A 20,981-nucleotide genomic window follows, 5' to 3' on the forward strand; every position below is an offset into this window, starting at 1 on the left:
CTCATCCGCTGAGCCACCCAGGCGTCCCTCCATGTATTTTTTTATTTTTATTTCTTCTTTGATATCTTTGTTGACCCATTGGTTGTTCACTAGCATGTTGTTTAGCTGCTGCAAACATTTACCTTTCAGTATGTTATGGTGTGGACCTCCGTGGGTTTACCTTGTTTAGAACTCTTTGTGCTTTCTGAACTTGGATATCTCTTTCATTTCCCAGGTTAGGGAATCTTCCTTACAGTTTTCTTAACATTTTATTTGTCTAGCTTATGTTAGAATACGAATATCGAATATAATACTTGTAACATTCAAAGTATAGATTAATTGACTTTATGTCCTCAGTAAGGTTTCTGGTCAGCTGTATGCTATTAGTAAAGTTTTGGGGGCATCAAGAGTTATTCATGGATTTTAGGGTTGGTGCCTCTAATAACCCTTGTGTTGTTCAAGGGTCAGCTGTGGTTAGAGAGAAAAGGACCATAATCCTGAATCTGTAAATTCTACATAGTGTGATATTGTGCTAAGGGAAGTAAATGTAACATAGTAGAGATGAGAAAAAATTTTTTTAAATTTATTTATTCATAGAGAGAGAGAGAGGCAGAGACACAGACAGAGGGAGAAGCAGGCTCCATGCAGGGAGCCCGATATGGGACTCGATCCTGGGTTTCCAGGATCACACCCCAGGCTGCAGGCAGTGCCAAACCGCTGTGCCACTGGGGCTGCCCGAGATGAGAAAATTTTAATAGGAAAAGATGGTTTTGAACTAAGTCTTAAAAATATATATTATATAGGTCCTCAGTTTTTTGTTTTTAATATTATAAGACACCATACTGGACCCTTAATATACACATAATGAACAAAAACAATATAGGCTCCTGTGTTGTGACCTTTTTTCTCATTTCTCTCCTCTTATTTTTCTCTTATTCATCTCACTTATAGTAATTAATGTGAAATGTTATGTTTCATTAAATTTCTTTATCAACCTGAAAAGGTATATTCAAGGGAACCTACTTGTAAGCATGTAAAAATTGAATTTAGCATCTTTTTATCTAAAGTAAATCTGTATTAGTCTCCATCTACCAAATAACTGAGCCAGAAACTCAGCAATCTTCTTAGGCTCACTCTGTATCCAGAAAGTTCTGCAGCCCTATTGATTCTTGCTCTTAGGCTCTTTTTGTCCACTCTTGTTGCAGCAGACTAGTTCGGGCCTACATAGCCTATCTCACTTGTTGCAAAAGGTTCGTTAGAAGACCCTCACTTATCAAAAGTCTTATCAGTCTATCCTTGATGGAGTAAAGTCTACCTATGCTATTGCCACCTTCAACTGGATCTTATTGTTTAGGTTAAGTTGTAAACCCCTTAGTATTTTTTTTTTAAGATTTTATTTATTTATTCATATGAGAGAGAGAGAGAGAAAGAGACAGAGACACAGGCAGAGGGAGAAGCAAGCTTCATGCAGGGAGCCCGACGTGGGACTCGATCCCCAGTCTCCAGGATCGGGCCTTGGGCTGAAGGCGGCGCTAAACTGCTGAGCCACCCGGGCTGCCCTATACCCCTTAGTATTGAGTATACAGAGTTATTAAGAATACTGTCTCCTCTCCTATTAACAACACTATTTACTTTCTCCCTCTCCCCCAGTTCTTCAACTTACTGGAATGCCTAACATTCTTCATAACACTGGCTTTCTCACTATCATATACTCTGCATTAGCTATTTGCCTAATAAAGCACTCCTTTATTTGGACAAAAGCTACTTATAATGCAAATATTACATGTGATGTAGCAATCTCAGACATTCCAGGCAGAGGTAAATTCAGTCTCCTCTTTTCCCATTAACGTTTGAAACATATTCACTGTCAAAATTATCACATTGCCCTGCAGTTGTTTTTATGTCTTTTTTTTTATTTTGAAGGTGACCTTGAAAGTAAGGATAGCACTGTATTCTTGCAGGTTTCTAATTTATTTATTTATTTTTAAAATATTTTATTTATTCATGAGAGATACACAGAGGAGGCAGAAACATAGACAGAGGGAGAAGCAGGCTCCTTGCAGGGAGCCTGGTGCCGGACTCAACTCAATCCTCAGACCTAGGATCCTGCCCTAGCTGAAGGCAGACGCTCAACTGCTGAGCCATCCAGGCGTCCCTCTGATTTATTTTTTTAATCTCTAGTTATATAGAAGTACTCAAAACCATATTGAAGAAGTAAATGAATATTTTGTATTCTGTGTAAAAAAAAAAAAGTTTTTAACATATTAATATCGTGAACTTTGTTCCCTGTGTAACAGAAATTCAAATCTTCCTATGAAACATTATTGAATTATGATACACCTAAGGAATATAATGACCTAGTACTCTTCAGACTTCACTGGAAAAATGCTGAAGTGAGTTTGATGCTAAATGACAGAAAACAGAATTATGAAAAAGAGAAAATGACAAACAGCACAAATTCTGAGAACAGCAATGCAGAAAAGACAGAAGAGCGTATGGATGTGAGGCAAAAGCATTGCTTGGCATATGTTCTCCATACATCAGGCACTACAGGGATACCTAAGATTGTCAGAGTCCCTCATGCATGTATAGTGCCAAACATCCAACATTTTCGGTGAGTTTTGTCCTTCAAATCCTTCTTCAAAATTTGTATTTTAAAGGGGAAAAAATTTTTCTTTAAGTAAACTCTATCCCTAACATGGGGCTTGATCTCACCACCCCAAGATTAAGAGTTGCATGCTGTACCAATTGAGCCAGCCAGGTACCCCAAGGGAAAAATTTTAATCTCTTTATAACTTTTTTTTTTAAGATTGACTTAGTTGAGAGAGAATGTGTGTGCACACAAGCAGGAAGGAGAGAGAGATAATCTCAAGCCAACTCTGCTAAGTGTGGAGCCTGATGCGGGGCTCAATTTCAAGACACTGAGATGGTGACCTGAGCCAAAATTAAGAGTCAGATGCTTTAACTGAGCCACCTGGATGCCTCTGGGTTTTAAAACCTTTGTTCCTAAATTGATAGTCATAAGTAATTAGGTCTTTTGTTGTGGCTATATCTGAACTTTAGTTCTTTGCTAGTTTGGACTTCATTTCTCTGATCCAGACCTGGAGCCAAACAGGGAGCAAACAAATAATATGGTTGAAGCTTTGTTTCTTAATTATTAAGAAGAAGAAAGTATATACCTGGCAGAGGTACAGCAGAAATCTGGAAGAAAGGAGTTTGGGTTTCTAGAGTATATGAGAGCTGAGGAAGGAGTGGGAAGGCAGGAGCCGTGTGACCTGAGAGGGCAGGAGTCTGGTATGCCCTGTTGAAGAATTTTGCACTTAAATCCAGTATATGTAAAAAGGTTTGCATTTCATTAAGTTCATTCCTATAGTATTGTAAAGTTTGGTTTGCTCATTGGCGGATGAGGAATCTCTATGTAGTCGACTCTCATTTGAGAGGAAAGAAGGAAACAGAAAGGGAACCAAAGGAGAGTAGTCTTAGGAGATCAAGAGAAAACAGAAACAAATATAGAAACTTAGACAAAAAAAAAAAAAACAAAAAAAAAAAAACAAAAAAAAAAAAAAAGAAACTTAGACAAATACGTATATTTACGTCATTTTAAGTTTTATATAATTAAAACTTGCTAACAACCACATTTTAAAAGTACAAAGAAATGGGTCAGTTAAGCATCCAACTCTTTTTTTTTTTTTTTATGATAGTCATAGAGAGAGAGAGAGAGAGAGAGAGAGAGAGGCAGAGACACAGGCAGAAGGAGAAGCAGGCTCTATGCACTGGGAGCCCGACGTGGGATTCGATCCCGGGTCTCCAGGATCGCGCCCTGGGCCAAAGGCAGGCGCCAAACCGCTGCGCCACCCAGGGATCCCCCAGCATCCAACTCTTGATTTCAGTTCAGGTCATGCTCTCAGGGTTGTGAGATCGAGCTCCCTGTCAGGCTCTGTGCTGGTCGTTGGAACCTCCTTAAGATTCTTTCTCTCCCTCTTCCTCTGTCCCTCTGCTCTCTCTCTCTCAAAAAAAAAAGTACAAAGAGAGTAGAGAAAATTTAACAATATTTTACTTAATTCAATATCTCTAAAATATCAATATGAAATCAATATGAAAATTAGTGAGGTATTTTACACTCTTTATGATTATCTTATTTTTTGATTATCTTAAATCTAGCATGATGAAGCTAGATTTAAGATAATTAAATCTATTTAAGATGAATTATGACTTTCCTATGCAGAAGGCAAAGTCATAGGTTAAGACTTTGAGAGGTGAGGTGGGATAGAGATGCAGGGAACTTGAAGAGAGTGGAGTAGATTTGGAATATGGTGGAGGTGGGAGAGGTTCTGGGCTGACAGAGGCAGGAATTATGTGTAAGTAGGAGCAAGTATCTACCCGGTGAGGGGTAAAGAGCTAATTTAAAGTATAGGATTTTTTTTTTTTTTTAGATTTTATTTATTCAGGAGAGACCTACAGAGACAGAAACATGGACAGAGGGAGAAGCAGGCTCCCCATGGGGAATCAGATGCAAGACTCTATTCCAGGACCCCAGGACCCCAGGATCACGACCTGGGAGCCATCCAGGTGTCCCAAAGAATAGGAATTTCTTGATTGCTGGTAGTGCTTGAATTTATTGAAATCTGTTTACCTGTTTAAAATCCCTTTTTGGTTTACTTTCAAGGCCATAAAAGTCACTCGCAGAGGGGATTTATAGTAGGTTCATTCTTGGTTTCCGTCCTGGGAATAAAAGTCACTCTGAAGAAGGAATTTATGGCAATTTCATTTTCCAGAAGTTTTTACAATTAGTCATATAAAGGAAGCTCTAAGAAGGCTTCTTTCCACATCTGTTAAATCCAAAATGTCCTCAGTTTAAAGTAATCTTCATACCAACTCTGGGCTTCTTAGTTGGTACCACAATATTATACTTGAAGATCTTTTGAAGTTAAGGTAATCCCTGCTTTTTAGATAGAGTGGGTTTTTTGTGTTCAAAATGAGGAATTCTGTATGCTTAACACTGACTAATACTCGGTAATATAATATCCTAACTACATATATTCAGCTCTTTGTTCAGCTGTTGAGAGAAAATGCCAAATAGTGGGGACAAGGAAATCAGAGGTCTCTACTAAGCATCAGTAAATATTAGGGTAGAATAAATCAAGATTCTACCAGTAAAGCAGAACCAGGAGGATATATGAGGACTCACTATGTTTGTGGGTGCTGGCTAAGCAACACTGACGTCTATAGAGTAAATACTAAGAGATGATCATGAGGAGGCTGGAACCCCATAGGCATGTGCTTGTTCACAGGCAAGTCAGGAAAGAAGATCTAGGGGGAAGGGATGAGTTTCTTTTTCAGAGAATGCCTAAACGTTCTTTAAAAGTCCTTCCAGTTGAGTAATCTCCAGTATTCCAGGATAATCTCCCTTTTGATTAAAGTCCCCTAATTAGAGACTCTGTCTACAAAATCCCTTCACAGCAGCACCTAGGTTAATGGTTGGAGTAACAGAGAGATGTGTGTTCTACTAAATCGCAGCTGCTTCCCTTTTGTCCTTCAGCTCTTGAGAGAGTGTGTTCCTTGTTTTCTACCCTAATGGAAAACATACTAGAAATTTTGGGGACTCTGGTTCAATCCAGCCACACTTACTCATCAGAAAGCCATCACAGATGATAAAATATATCACAGTAAGAAGTGGATATTGCTTTAAATGGCTTTTTTAAAAAAAATATTTGACAGAGGGAGCACAAGCAAGGGAAGTGGCAGGCAGAGGGAAAAGCAGGCTCCCCACTGAGCAGGGAGCCCGATGTGGGGGGACTCAATGCCAGGACCCTGGGATCATGACCTGAGTTGAAGTAGATGCTTAAGGGACTGAGCCACCCAGGCACCCTGCTTTAAATGGCCTTTAATCCTTCTATTCATAAAGAAGAGTTCTAGAACTAGGAGTACCATTTTTGTTAACCTACGAGAAACAGTAAAAATCTGACCAACATCTAGAAACTAAACTTATGGTCATAAATAATTTTTTAGGATATGTGATTACCAAATGTTAGACGTTTCTTATAACTGCATTCTGTTTTGTTTTAGGATACTTTTTGAGATCACACAGGAAGATGTTTTGTTTCTGGCTTCACCTCTGACCTTTGATCCTTCCGTTGTGGAAATATTTGTTGCTCTATCAAGTGGTGCCTGTCTGCTAATTGTACCAACATCTGTCAAAATGCTTCCATCAAAATTAGCTGCTGTTCTCTTTTCCCATCACAGAGTAACTATTTTGCAGGTACATTTCAGGGCAAATGAAATGCTTTGTCTTTTATTTAATATTTTAAATGTTTTAAAGAATATTTTGTATTCCTGTATTTTTTTCCCCCAATGGATTAATGATAATCTAGTTAGATTATTAAAGGTTGTTTCCTGATATCACTTAATTTGCTTGAGAATGAAAAAAAATCAGTTAATTCTGTCTAGAAAATTATTTTACTGTCTATCTTGTACAATAATAACTGGAGGAAGTTGACCTTCACTCACATCTGTTGGGTTATGCTGGCCCTCCTATCTTAAGCTTTAGCATGTAGTGAAAAACACAAACTTAGTTTAAGTAAGTTAAATTATAATTAGTTAGGAATTTAGATTTTCTGACTTTTTATATCAGTGTATTTTTTTATATCAGTATATTTTACATAAACTTATAGAAACAAATATTTAGGTTTGTCACTTCTAAATATTTAAAAAATATGTATCTGAAAGTATATGACTGGCATACAAGTGTTAATATATTACAAGTGGTTAAAGATATTAAAGAGAATTAGGGACACCTGGGTGGCTCAGCAGTTGAGCGCCTGCCTTTGGCCCAGGGCGTGATCCCGGAGACCTGGGATCCAGTCCCACATCGGGCTCCCTGCATAGAGCCTGCTTCTCCCTCTGCCTATGTCTCTGCCTCTCTCTCTCCGTGTCTCTCATGAATAAATAAACAAAATCTTAAAAAAAAATTAAAGATACAAAGATATCTGTCACAAAGGGGAGAGGCTGTGTTATCTTGACCAAATTTATGGAGGGCTAAAGCAAGCCTCCCTCTCCCCCATCCTGGCCTCAGTGTGCATTTCTAAGATACGTATATTAATTTTCAAAGAGCCTATAACACCTAGCCACCGACATGAACATTAAACCACTGACATGAACAATATGGAGTGCTAAAGATGGATTCAGTTTTGTTGGTTTTTTTACATGTCTCATAATGAGACATTTGTTGTTAGGGTTCATCTTTTCCTTCCAAAGTCAAATTTCTTATCAAGTGATATGTAAGTCATCAAGAATTTTTGCCTTTTTGCCTATGTATTATATATTATACTTTAAGAAAAGAGCTTCCTGTATAGATTATATTCACAAAAAATAACCTTACCTAAAAACCCAATTGGACATTAAGCAAGGATCATAAAAGCTTAAAAGAGAATACATGCTTTACTGAAGTTTTAAAAATTACAAAAAAATAGAACATCTTGATTTACTGTGGAGGAGAAAAGCCCCAAAATGAAGGCACTGAGCTTTTGAGGAAGTTAAAGCCTATACTTTATTTCAGGAATAAGGACCTTTCAAAAAGAAAGGTCTACTTTTTAGCTTTTTAGAAACCTAAAATGCATTTGAGTTTTGTTTTTTTTGTGTTTTTTTCCCCCAATATTCTGGGTGACAACTTTATATTAAACTTGATGCCCTTTGAAAATGAAACCATTTAATTAGAGCAAAATCTCAGGTTTCTAGCTACAAAATGTCACCATAATAGTGTTTCATTTTTATATGAATTTTTCCTTAGAAATTTTAGAAGGAACCTTAACATTCCATGTTTTTTCTGTTAATTTACTGAGTTCTTTTTTCTATGACTAGGATGATTTGGTAACAAAGTATACTAACATTCTGCCACTAAATTTTGTCATTTCAGTTTATGAGTATCTGAAGTGCTACCATGCCTTATCTTGATTAATGTTCATAGCTGTGCATTTATATGTAGAGTTCAAAGTTGAGATTATCTTTAGCACCAGAAATTAGGCCAGAACATTTTTTTTAAGATTTTATTTATTTATGAGAAAAAGAGTATACACATGTGCATGCAGGAGGAGGAGCAAGAGGGAGAGGAACAAGCAAACTGTGCTGAGTGCTGAGCTCAATGTAGGGCTCTCTCTCAGGACCCTGAGATTACAACCTGAGTTGAAACGAGGAGTCAGGTGCCCAATCAACTGAGGCACCCCAGAACATCTCATTTTTGGCAAGAGTTTCCTCATGATAAAACTTGATGGAACAGTTAACTGGATTTAGAATGCCTGGTAAATAAGGTGACCATTATAATTTATTACCAAAAACCAAGAATCTTTAGAGTGAATGGAGGTACTAAATTGCTAGCAGGAATCTGGAATAATAAGTTCGAACTGGGATGTGGGGTTATCCTATTTAAATATTTTTGGCAAACCAAGACTTTAAATCATCTTTTTGAATTAAAATCCAAGTTGTCCATTAGGGCTGCTTCTAGCTTTTATTGAAAGAAACCATTTAAAAGTCTTGATTCATGTGGAAATTTTCTATGATCAAATAAGAGATTGGCAGAGCCTCTCCCTGAGGAGCAACTATAAAGCTGGACAAAATTGACAAAAGCAACTACGTTAACACTTTGGAAATCAATCAAAGGCATACAACTACCTGAAAAGTGTGTGTCTTTAAAATTGTTGAGTTTTGCATAAACATGGAATGTGTGGCATCCTATCTGCTCTCCCTGCTTCCGCAGCTCAGTCAAAACAGACTTTTCTGTCAAGGCCTGTTTCAGGGCATTTATTCAGTTTGGAGTGCTGGTTATGTCCGTGCTCAAAAACCTGTCTGTGGAAATGTTGAAGCGGGCCAGCACGAAGGGCTGAAAACTCTTCTGGTTTGAGGTTGTTGGTGATAGGGATAGCACATTCTGGCTAAGGCTGCACTTGTGATCAGATCAGAGAGCCCAAGTAGATTCCTGGCTGACCTTGAGCCTATGTGCATGTGCCCTAGAGACCCAGAAGGACCCATGGAAAACAAAAGCTGCATTAGGCTTGAAAATGGTCTAAACTTTGAGCTCATCTATCTGTACATATAATCCATCTCTGTGGACAGTGCAGTTGTTGCTTGACTGCTGAGCTAAGCAGACACATGGTGACCTGTAGGAAGTAAGACTTAGATATATATATGTGTGTGTGTGTGTGTGTATACATGTATATCTGTATATAAATATATACGTATTATATATATACATATATAATATATATTTTAAGATTTTAAAAAATATATATGTAACATATATTTTAAGATTTTATTTATTCATGAGAGAGGCAGAGACACAGGCAGAGGGAGAAGCAGGCTCCATGGAGGGAGCCTGATGTGGGACTTGATCCCGGCACTCCAGGATCATGCCCTGAGCCGAAGGCAGACACTTAACTGCTGAGCCACCCAGGTGTCCCTTAAATATATATTCTTGTTTTCATTTTTAAGGAGCACCTGGGTGGGTCAGATGGTTAAGATCTGTCTTCAGCTCAGGTCATGATCTTTGGGTCCTGGAATCAAGCCCTGCATTGGGCTTCCTGCTCAGTGGGGAGTCTGCTTCTCCCTCTCTTTCTACCTCCCACCCCCTGGATCCTACTGTCTCTCAAATGATTTTTAAAAAAAATACATATTTAAAAGAACAACTGAGCAATGATATTAGTGGCACACATCACTAGGAAGACAGATTTATAGATTTAATCCAGGCTAGTTAGTAACAAAGAAACAAGCTAACAAGCAACAAGAAGATTTCATAGTGATATGGTCAGGATATTAAGGAGTACATTGTGTTATCAAGAAGATGTAATGATTATAAATGTATATCCACCTAAAAATAGAGGCTGCAGATACATGAAGCAAAAATGGACAGGACTGAAATGAGAATTAGGCAACCCAATAGTTTGAAATTTTAATACCCTACTTTTAACAATTGAATGAAAAGCTAGACAGAAATCAGAACATATACTATAGAACACTTGTACAACATTATCAGCCAAATTCTGTTTATAGGACACAGCATCCAATAAATGCAGAATACATATTCTTTGCAAGCACATTGAACATTTTTTTTTTTAAGATTTTACTTTTACTTATTTATTCATGAGAGACAGAACAAGTGAGAGAGGCAGAGACGCAGGCAGAGGGAGAAGCAGGCTCCATGCAGGGAGCCCGATGGTGGGACTCGATCCTGGGTCTCCAGGATCACAACCTGAGCCAAAGGCAGATGCTCAACCACTGAGCCACCCACAGGCATCCCACGTTGAACATTTTCTAGGGTAGATCATATTCTTAACCACCAAACAAGTTACCGTAAATTTAAAATGTGACCAATTAGCATTTATCCCAGGAATGCACATTTGGTTTAACATCCAAAAATCCACTGATAATTATGCTTTCTGCCTGTCCATTATTTATGTAACATATATTATCTCAACAGATGCAGAAGCATTGGCAAAATCCAACACTTGTGATAAAGGAAAAAAAACCTTAAGTAGGAATAGAAGAACTTCCCCAATATGAAGGGCATCTACAAAAAACTATAACATCCTATTTGGTGAAAGACTGCATGCTTTCACCCTTAAATTGGAAACAAGACAAGGATGTTTGCTTTTGCCACTTCTCTTCATTATTACTCTCGTTGTTCTAGGCAGTGCAATAAGGGAAAAAAAAAAACCACCCAACACGTTACTGATAGAAGTTAAAGAGCTCAATAAAAAGAATTTCATGTTTTAAAATATTTTATTTGAGCAGGAGAGAGAGCAAGCTGGGGGCAGGAGTGGAGTGGGAAGGAGAAGCAGATTCCCTGCTGAGCCAGATAGCCTGATGAGGGGCTCTGTCCCAGGACCTCGAGACCGTGACCTGCCAACTGCAGACCCTCAACTGACTGAGCCATCCAAGCACCCCTCAGACATTTCGTGTTTATGGATTGAAGTCTTAATATTGTCAAGATCTATGATTTTAAACACAGTTCCTATCAAAATCCTAGTAGACTTTTTTTGGGTAGAAATTGACAATTGATCCTAAATTTTATGTGGAAATCTGAACCTTAGTCCTGATCTGTACAATGGACTACTACTCAGCAATAGAGTCCTGTGGTCTGAGTGTTTGTGCTCCCCCCTGCCACATTCATTTGTTAAAATCCTAATGAACAATGTAATAGTATTAGGAGATGTGGCCCTTGGGAATGCTTTCATGAATGGGCTTAGTGCTCTAGGAAGAGACCCTAACAGAGTTCCCTAGCCCCTTCTAACCGTGTGAATAAACAAGTTGGCAGTCTTTAACCTTGAAAGAGGGCTTTTACCAGAGCCCGGCCATGCTGGCATCCCGATCTTGGACTTAAAGCCCCAGAACTGTTAGAAGTAAATTTCTGTTGTTTGTAATCTACCTAGTCTGTGCTATTTTGTTATATATAAGCCTGAGCTGAGACAAAACGGACAAAGGGAATTGGTAAGTACAACTTAGGTGAGTCACAAAGTATTTATATGGAGTAAAAGAAGTCAGGTCAAAACAGAATGTGTTGGCAGCCCAGGTCAGCGGTTTAGAACTGCCTTCAGCCCAGGGTCTGATCCAGGAGACCTGGGATCGAGTCCTACATCGGGCTGCCTGCATGGAGCCTGCTTCTCCATCTGCCTGTGTCTCTGCCCGCCCCCTTCATGAATAAATAAATAAAATCTTAAAAAAACTGACATAAAAAAAACAATGTGTTGTGTGATTCTGTTTTCATAAAATTCTGGAAAATGCCAGCTAATCATTAGGAAATAGATCAGTGGTTGTCTGGAAAGGTCCAGTTGATGGGAAATAGGTAATTTTAGGGCTGAAGAATATATTCATTATTTAGAGTATGGTAATAGTTTCATTGATCTTTATCTATATATCTGTATCTCAATTTATACTGTATGCTTTAAATATGTACAGTTTATTGTATGTCAATTATATACTTCACCAGAGCTGTTTTTATTTTTTTATTTATTTTTTTAAAAGGTTTATTTATTTATTCATGAGAGACACAGAGAGAAAGAGAGAGGTAGAGAGACACAGGCAGAGGGAGAAGCAGGCTCCTTGCAGGGAGCCCGACGTGGGACTTGATACCGGGTCTCCAGGATCACACCCTGGGCTGAAGGCAGGCGCTAAACCAGTGAGCCAGCCAGGGACTCCCACCAGAGCTATTTTAAAGGTCTTTTTTCATATTGTTAGGAACAGGTTTACACCTTTATTTACTTTTTTCTACATGGAGATAATGGGAAAGGAAATATGAACGGATTTGATCTATTTTGTCCTTTTTGTCTTTAAACTGTTTTGTCTAAACTATCCAGTGAAACATAACTAATATTTTTAAGTTTTTTTGCTAAAGCAAAATTGATATCCACGGTAAGAAGGTAATGCTGCCTCAGTAGATTTCCAAAATTACTTAACAATTTGATAAACACGGCCTTAATTTCCATGTGGGTGTCTAATTATTGAACTAATTATTACAGTATTTACTTTTTTAAAGAGGTGAAGGGAAGTATCTTTAATGTATTCACAGGCAACACCAACATTGCTTAGAAGATTTGGATCTCAGCTTATCAAGTCAACCGTTTTATCAGCCAGTACTTCTCTTCGAGTATTAGCCCTTGGTGGTGAAGCATTTCCATCATTGACTGTTCTCAAAAGCTGGAGAGGAGTAGACAATAAAACACAAATATTTAATGTATATGGTATCACAGAGGTATCAAGTTGGGCAACTTTTCACAGGATTCCAGAGAAGTTTCTTAATTCTACTTTGAAGTAAGGATTTCAATTGCTAAACAGACTACAAAAAAACTATTTTTCTAGTATCTTAACATTAACACTAATAATGTTTTTGATAGGCACTGCAGTAGTAATTTTAGAAACAGTACTTTATCTAGAATTTTATTTTTTTAGAGCAAGAAGGAAGGCACAGGGGAAGGGTAAGAATTTTTTTTTAAGATTTTGAGAGAGAGAGCATGAGGGGTGGGGGGCAGAGGGAGAGGGAGAAGCAGGCCCCTGCCCCTGAGCAGGGAGCCCAATGCTGGGCTCCATCTCAGGACCCTGGGATCATGACCTGAGCTGAAGGCAGATGCTTAAGTGAGCCACCCAGGCACCTTGGGAGAGAATCTTAAGCATGTTCCATGCCCAGTGCAGAGCCCAGTCTCACAACCCTGAGATCATGACCCAAAATCAAGCATCAGTTGCTTAACCAACTGAGCCACCCAGGCCCCCCTATTTTATCTAGAATTTTAAGCTGAGGGTCCAGAACCTTTCTTATAACTGGTGCTGCAGATCCTGCTATAACTTTTTAGTGACTAAACAGGAATAAATAACCTAGGATAACTTTTCCACCTAACCTTTTCCTCTTGGCAGTCTTTGAATTACAATATAACCAAAACTTTTTTTTTCTTTATTTGGTATGATGTGATTTAAATACATTGGAAAATATTCTATTCAAATGAAAAATTTTAATGTGGTTTGGGTTGTGTTTTCATAGATGTGAATTGCCTGTACCCCTGGGATTTCCACTGCTTGGAACAGTAGTTGAAGTCAGAGATACTGATGGATTCACAATTCAAGAAGGCCATGGCCAAGTATTTTTAGGTTGTTTTACATTTGCTGATTGGGCAAACCTTTTTTTTTCCCTTGAAAAAGAAATCTGATGTTAATTTTATTCTTTCATCAATTTGCCTTATGTCCAGTACTCTTTTTCAGTGATAATTTTTAATCTCATTCTCACAGTCATGAAGCATTTAATATATTACCATTATTATTTCAGATAACAATATTTGATACCCTTAAGGAATATAAAAAGAAATTTAGAAAATGTATTTTGTACTTACAGCCAAAATTCTCTTTAATTAGTATTCTTAAGAATTTTTTAAATAACATATGTTTTTAGAAATTTTGTTTTATTCCTCTATTTTACTGAGGTTATTGTATTTATTTTATCAGGTAACATTTAAATATGAATATGAATATTCAAAATGTGAAACTTAGTAACAACTTTTGAAGATGTTCTTGATTTGATGGTTTTTAATATATTTTCCATGGATTTATTTTTTTATAATGTTGGTGTTTATTCTTGTGAAGGTGGCAGAAATAGAGTATGTTTTCTTGATGATGAAATGACAGTACCACTTGGCACAATGCGAGCAACAGGAGACTTGGTGATGGTGAAAGATGGAGAGATGTTTTTCTTGGGACGAAAGGACAGTCAAATAAAACGACATGGCAAACGTCTTAACATTGAACTTGTGCAACAGGTAGAACTATTTAAATATTAAGTATTCTACCAACATATGTAGATATTAGAGGTAGCCACCACCAATTTTCTGTGCCAGCATTCTCTATTAGTATTGTTTAAGCCTAAGATTTTTTTGCATTAATGATGCATTACAATAGAAAATGTGGGTTATTCAGTGTGCCCCTTATTCCCAGCATGAAGAGGTTTTTGTTTTTTAAAGATTTATTTATTTATTCATGAGAGACACAGGCAGAGGGAGAAGCAGGCATGACGTGGGACTCGATCCCAGGACTCCAGGATCACGCCCTGAGCCAAAGGCAGATGCTCAACCTCTCAGCCATTCAGGCATCCCTAGAGTGGTTTTTTTAAACAAGTGACAGAATGGATTTTGAGAACTGTGGAAATAATGGTTTACTTTGCTCAAGGAGCAATTATTTTTGAAAAACATGAAGAACCCAGTGTACTGGTAATAGTAATAGTAGCAATCAATTTTTTTTTTTTAAGTCTCTAGTTATTTTACAATTTAATTTGACTGTGTTGATTTCAGACATGAGAAGTTTGAGCATTTGGGAAGTTTGCTTTTTTTTTTTATTTTTATTTATTTTTTATTTTTTATAAATTAATTTTTATTGGTGTTCAATTTACCAACATACAGAATAACACCCAGTGCTCATCCCGTCAAGTGTACCCCTCAGTGCCCGTCACCCATTCACCCCCACCCCCCCCCTCCTCCCCCTCCACCACCCCTAGTTCATTTCCCAGAGTTAGAAGTCTTTATGTTCTGTCTCCCTTTCTGATATTTCTCACACATTTCTTCTCCCTTCCCTTATATTCCCTTTCACTATTATTCATATTCCCCAAATGAATGAGAACATACACTGTCCTTCTCCGGTTACTGTGGCCAAGTTCAAAAAGGGTGTTGCCTGAGTTCTCCTCTGGGATTTTGATGGAGTCTTGTCTCACATTTAGATCTTTCATCTATTTTGAGTTTATCTTTGTGTATGGTGCAAGAGAGTGGTCCAGTTTCATTCTTCTGCATGTGGATGTCCAATTTTCCCAGCACCATTTATTGAAGAGAGTGTCTTTCTTCCAGTGGATCGTCTTTCCTCCTTTATCGTGTATTAGTTGACCATAAAGTTCAGGGTCCACTTCTGGGTTCTCTGTTCTGTTCCATTGATCTATATGTCTGTTTTTGCGCCAGTACCACACTGTCTTGATGAACACAGCTTTGTAGTACAACCTGAAATCTGGCATTGTGATGCCCCCAGATATGGTTTTCTTTTTAAATATCCTCTGACAGAGAGGCAGAGACACCCGCAGAGGGAAAAACAAGCTCCCTGCAGGGAGCCCAAGGAGGGCCTCAATCTTGGGGCTCCAGGATCACGCCCTGAGCCAAAGGCAGATGCTTAACCGTGGAGCCACCCAGGAGTCCCTGCTTTAGTTTTTAAACTTTGTATATATATATTTTAATATTGTACAAGAATTACTCATTTATTTTGATGTGAGAATATGTTTAGTACTTGGTTGTGATGGCATCATGAGTGTATGCATATGTCCCAAAGTCATCAAGATAGTACATGAAATGTATCTAATTTTTTCTATATCAACTATACCTTAATAAAGCTAAGAAAGACTTAATAATAAAAAAAAATGTCCTCTGACAAATTGGGATGATCTCTCTCATAGGTTGCTGAAGGACTTCAGCAAGTGGAGTCTTGTGCAGTTACATGGTATAATCAGGAAAAATTAATTCTGTTCATGGTGTCCAAAAATGACTTAGTAAAGGAATACATCTTTAAAGAACTGCAGAAACATCTTCCAAGTCATGCAATCCCAGATGAACTGGTGTTGATTGATTCTCTACCATTTACATCTCATGGTAAAATCATTTTAAGCAGATATGTTTTGGTACCAAATGATTATTAATTCCATTCATAACTAGTTTAAAGGCCTTTTAATTCCTTATTACTCTAAGTAATATTAGGATATTTTGTAGTGGACCCTCTGTTCAATGCTTTGTATAACTAACTCATTTTATCCCTAGAAAATCCTGTGAGTAGGTAGTAGTAGTCTCATTTATAGCTATGGAAACTAAGGCTTAAACAGGTTAAGTAATTTTCACAAAATTACATTGCTGATTAGTGGTAGAGTTGAAATTCTAAGACTTTTTGATTTCAAAACGTGTGTTCTTAATGACCATATTGCCTTCCCAGTTTCATCTTTCATATTTACATCAACATGTAGTAATTGCTCAGTTATTAGTAGGGCCATTTAACTTTTTAAGATAAACATTAGCTCTTCGTTTCTTATTACCCACCACATTCTTAATGCTTTATTTTTTTTAAATTTTTATTTATTTATGATAGGCACACAGTGAGAGAGAGAGAGAGGCAGAGACACAGGCAGAGGGAGAAGCAGGCTCCATGCACCGGGAGCCTGATGTGGGATTCGATCCTGGGACTCCAGGATCGCGCCCTGGGCCAAAGGCAGGCGCCAAACCACTGCGCCACCCAGGGATCCCTACCCACCACATTCTTGGTAGCATAAGACTATTTAGAATTGATTATCTTTTACAAACTATTCTATATGATTTCAAACTTTACATTGAAAAATGTGTGTATTCTTATGACTGGTGAAGATAGAGTTAAGCTGAAACTTTAAAATTATTTCTCTTTTAAGGCAAAATTGATGTTTCAGAGTTAAACAAGATGTATTTAAACTTGAAGCCTGAGTGCAAACTCAATGGAAAAGAGGAACTTTGGGAAAAATTACAGTATTTGTGGAAGGTACAACTTTTAAGATACAAATTTGTTATTATAAAGAGGTCATATTATATCTTTTGGGACTGTTAACATCCTAATGAGGCTGATAAAGTTTTCAAGAATGTTATTGATGCCTAAATGTTAAGTAATATACCTTTGTTTATTCAATTTGTATTAAAATAAGGATTAGGTTCTCTACTGTAAGATTAAGTTCTCCATAAAGAAATTTATTGGAAGTGAACATAAAATGCACAGGTAGACAAGACCCATCGTGACATAACTTTTCCCTAATGGGTCAGTGGAGTGCATTGCTTATCAGAGTTGAGAAAATGGCCAAATTTTGCTAAATACTACAATCTGTGGTATACAGGCTATGTCATTCTTCCTGAAGACCTTGCAGCATAGATGTTTCTGCTTAATTGAATTTATTTATAGAGATCTTCCTCAACTTATGATGGAGTTGCATTCAGATAAACCCATTGTAAGTTGAACATTTCATAATCAAAATGCATTTAATACACCTACAGAATAGCTTAGTTTAGCCTACCTTAAATGTACTCAGAACACTTATATTAGCTTACAGTGTTGGGCAGACTGAGAGTTGCCCAACACTGACACAAAGCCTATTTTATAACAAACTGTTGAATATCTCAAGTAATTTATTGAATACTATACTGAAAGTGAAAAACAGAATGGTTGTATGGGTACAAAATGATTAAAGTGTATCAGTTGTTTACTCTTGTGATCACATGGCTGACTGGGAGCTGTGGTTTGCTGTTCCTGCCCAGCATCCTGATATAATGCATGTTGCTTGACTGGAAAAAGATCAGAATTTGAAGTATAATTTCCACTGAATGTGTATTGTTTTCACACCGTTGTGATGTTCAAAAGTCTTAAGGAGGGGTGGTTGGGTGGCTCAGTCAGTTAAGCATCCCACTCTTGATTTAGGCTCAGGTCTTAATCTCAGGGTCATCAGTTCAAGCCCTGCATTGGGCTCCATGCTGGGCATGGAGGCTACTTAAAACAAAAACCAACCTAAGTCAAATCATTGTAAGTTGGGGACTGTTTGTATATATAGAAGTGTGTATAGCAAACAATTTAAAAAATTTATTTTGAAATATGTATATATTACAACCATAGGTCAGTATAGTTTTTCTTAGATAAAATGTGTAGCTTTCTGAAGGGTTCTGAAAAGAGAATGTAATTGTATAGTCTGGTCTGAAAATAAAGGTATCTTGTTAAAAGTCTTATTCACTTAATTGTTAGATTCTTGGAAAATAATTAAAAAAAATAATTTTGATTTAGTGAAGCAAATGAAGATAAATATGTTCCCATTTAAAGAAATATCAGATATTGGTATTTTGTGGACTTTATAATTAGTAAATCATATTTTAAAAATTCTACTCGCTATTTTATGGGTAGGGAAAAGTGCTCTAAAAGGAGATATAACTTGTAGTTTTAGAATGAGTTTATGACAAATTGGTAGCATAGACCCCTTTAAAGAAATATAACTTTAATTTTGATTATTAAAAATATTTATTTTGTTTTTTGTTCATATCATTATTGTAAGTACTATGCTATATATATTACCTATAAATTGTTGATTTGTTTTGGTTTTAGACCTTTACTTCACCATATTTCTCCCTTTTCTCATCTGTAGTCTATTCTAAATCTCTCCGAAGATCCTTTGAATGTTTCTGACGAGTCACTCTTCTTAAATAGTGGTGGAGATTCCTTAAAGTCCATACGGCTCCTCAACGAGATTGAAAAACTAGTTGGCACATCAGTACCTGGGCTTCTGGAAATTATTCTTAGCAGTTCCATTTTAGAGATTTATAATCATGTCCTTCAAACAGTGTTTCCAGATGAAGATCTGGTATTTAGCAAGAATTACGCCACAAAAAGAAAATTCAGCGACATTTATCAAGAAGAAACCAATGGAAAATCTTTACATCAGAAATCTGTCATGACTTTAAACTATGACAATGAGCTAACTGCTTTTACTACAGTGAGCAGAGGGAGTCAGATTTTGTCACTGAACAGTAAGTTTTTAACTAAGTTAGGACTTTGCTCTTCAGCCCAATCTTCTGATTTAATTTCACAGACTAATATTCAAAATGTGAAAAGCTTAAATCCTCCAGCTCTTATTGGGAAGTCAAAAGATCCATCCTGTACTGCAAAAGTTTCTGAAGAGGGAACATATGGGACGGCAGCCAAGAAAATGGAGCTACATGTGAGGTGGAGGTCAGACACAGGCAAATGTGTGGATGCTTCACCTCTAGTTGTAATCCCAGCTGTTGATGAGTCGTCTGCAACTGTGTACATTGGCTCCCATTCTCATAGAATGATGGCACTTGACCTTTACTCTGGGAAGGTGAAATGGGAACAGATTTTGGAAGATCGAATTGAATCTTCAGCGTGTTTATCTATGTGTGGAAACTTTATTGTAGTGGGTAAGTTTCTGAATTTGAGGTTTTAGAGTTAAACAATTACCATACAATAATGCTAGTAGGAGCAAGTTAAATTTAAAACCTTATGTATGGTAGGTTTGGCTATTAAAGAATAATAGTTACCCATGTGCTAATTCAGTGTGGGCTTTGGGATTTGAATTTGAACTGTTATCAGCTCTGTGAACTTTGATAAGTTGCTAAACCTCTAGAACACCTCATGTAAGGATCTGTTTCTTGGTTTGTCTCTTTTTTCCCCTGGTTTCTCATTTGTTTTAAGATTTATTTATTTTGAAAGAAAGTGAGTAAGAGAGAACATGAGCCAGGGGGAGGAGCAGAGGGAGAAGCAGACATCCTGCTGAGCAAGGAGCCCAGCACAGGGCTCTATCCCAGGACTCTGGGATCATGACCTGAGCTGAAGGCAGATGCCCAACTGACTGAGCCACCTAGGCGCCTCTTGTTTCGTTTTGTTTTTGTTTTAAAGGTTTTATTTATTTATTCATGACAGAGAGAGAGAGGCAGAGACACAGAGACAGAAGCAGGCTTCATGCAGGGAGCCTGATATGGGACTCGATCCCGGGTCTCCAGGATCACATCCCGGGCCAAAGGCGGCACCAAACTGCTGGGCCACCAGGGCTGTCCTTGTTTTGTTTCTTAAATTCCACATACATCATAGAGCTTTTGAGAAGATGAAGTGAGATAATTGCTTATGAATCCTTAGTATGTTGCTAGGTACAGCCTCATTAAGAGTTAGCCACTAGCTGCTGTTTAGTTTCATTAAAGGTATAGGTGATTTTTACTCTACTTAGAATATGGGGTCCAGGTGTAATGCCTTTCCTTGGCTATCATTCTTTTTACTCCGTCCACTACATTAAGTTTTACTTTATCTGCTTGTCCAAATCTATGCTGAGTGCTTAGGACTATGTCTCCCTACTTATGGTATCCTAGCTGGGATCTACTTGAATCTGAGTTTGATCCTTCCCTTTCGCTCACATACATTTTGAAAAATCTACCAGGAACTTTCGGTGATACGTGTGCATGAGCATGTGTAATTCTCATCCGTGAAAGCTCACTGAAGTTACTGTTTGTAACCAGAGTGTCTGTACTCAAGGCCTGTGGCACATGGTGGTCACTTAGGATTTCAGACTTTTTTTTTTTTAAGATTTTATTTATTTGAGAGAAAACACAAGCAGGGGGAGGGGCAGAGGGACAAGCAGACTCCCCACTGAGGGGGGGAGCCTGACACAAGGCTGGATCCTAGGACCCTGAGATGATGACTTGAGCTGAAGTCGGGTGCTTAACTGACTAAGCCACCTAGGCACCCCAACATTTTTTAATTAAGATGTAATTTATAGGGGCACCTGGGTGGCTCAGTGGTTGAGCATCTGCCTTTGTCTCAGGTTGTCATCCTTGGGTCCTGGGATCGAGTCCTGCATCAGGCTCCTCGTGGAGATCCTGCTTCTCCCTCTGCCTGTGTCTCTATCTCTGTGTCTTTCATGAATAAATAAAATCTTTAAAAATATATAT

General features: G+C 37.7%; 1 protein-coding gene across 7 annotated transcripts in view; it reads left to right on the forward strand.

Moving 5' to 3' along the window:
- The window catches only part of AASDH (aminoadipate-semialdehyde dehydrogenase), a 40,780-nt gene that overhangs the window by 8,456 nt on the left and 11,343 nt on the right, over positions 1 to 20,981 (forward strand). For 6 of the 7 annotated variants that reach the window (XR_008666426.1, XM_055340367.1, XM_055340332.1 and 3 more), the window contains exons 4-11: positions 2,277 to 2,593; positions 6,046 to 6,238; positions 12,533 to 12,774; positions 13,496 to 13,602; positions 14,092 to 14,264; positions 15,932 to 16,124; positions 16,925 to 17,031; positions 18,668 to 19,460. Coding sequence is in view for 6 of the 7 variants with exons in the window: in XM_055340367.1 (XP_055196342.1) it covers positions 2,277 to 2,593; positions 6,046 to 6,238; positions 12,533 to 12,774; positions 13,496 to 13,602; positions 14,092 to 14,264; positions 15,932 to 16,124; positions 16,925 to 17,031; positions 18,668 to 19,460 (2,125 nt within the window). In the remaining variant the exon portion in view is untranslated. Of the gene's footprint in view, positions 1 to 2,276; positions 2,594 to 4,412; positions 4,582 to 6,045; positions 6,239 to 12,532; positions 12,775 to 13,495; positions 13,603 to 14,091; positions 14,265 to 15,931; positions 16,125 to 16,924; positions 17,032 to 18,667; positions 19,461 to 20,981 lie in introns of those variants that run through there. The other variant, XM_055340379.1, reaches the window with a different exon arrangement.

Source organism: Nyctereutes procyonoides, unplaced genomic scaffold, assembly GCF_905146905.1.
Source record: "Nyctereutes procyonoides isolate TBG_1078 unplaced genomic scaffold, NYPRO_anot_genome, whole genome shotgun sequence".
Classification (NCBI taxonomy): domain Eukaryota; kingdom Metazoa; phylum Chordata; class Mammalia; order Carnivora; family Canidae; genus Nyctereutes; species Nyctereutes procyonoides.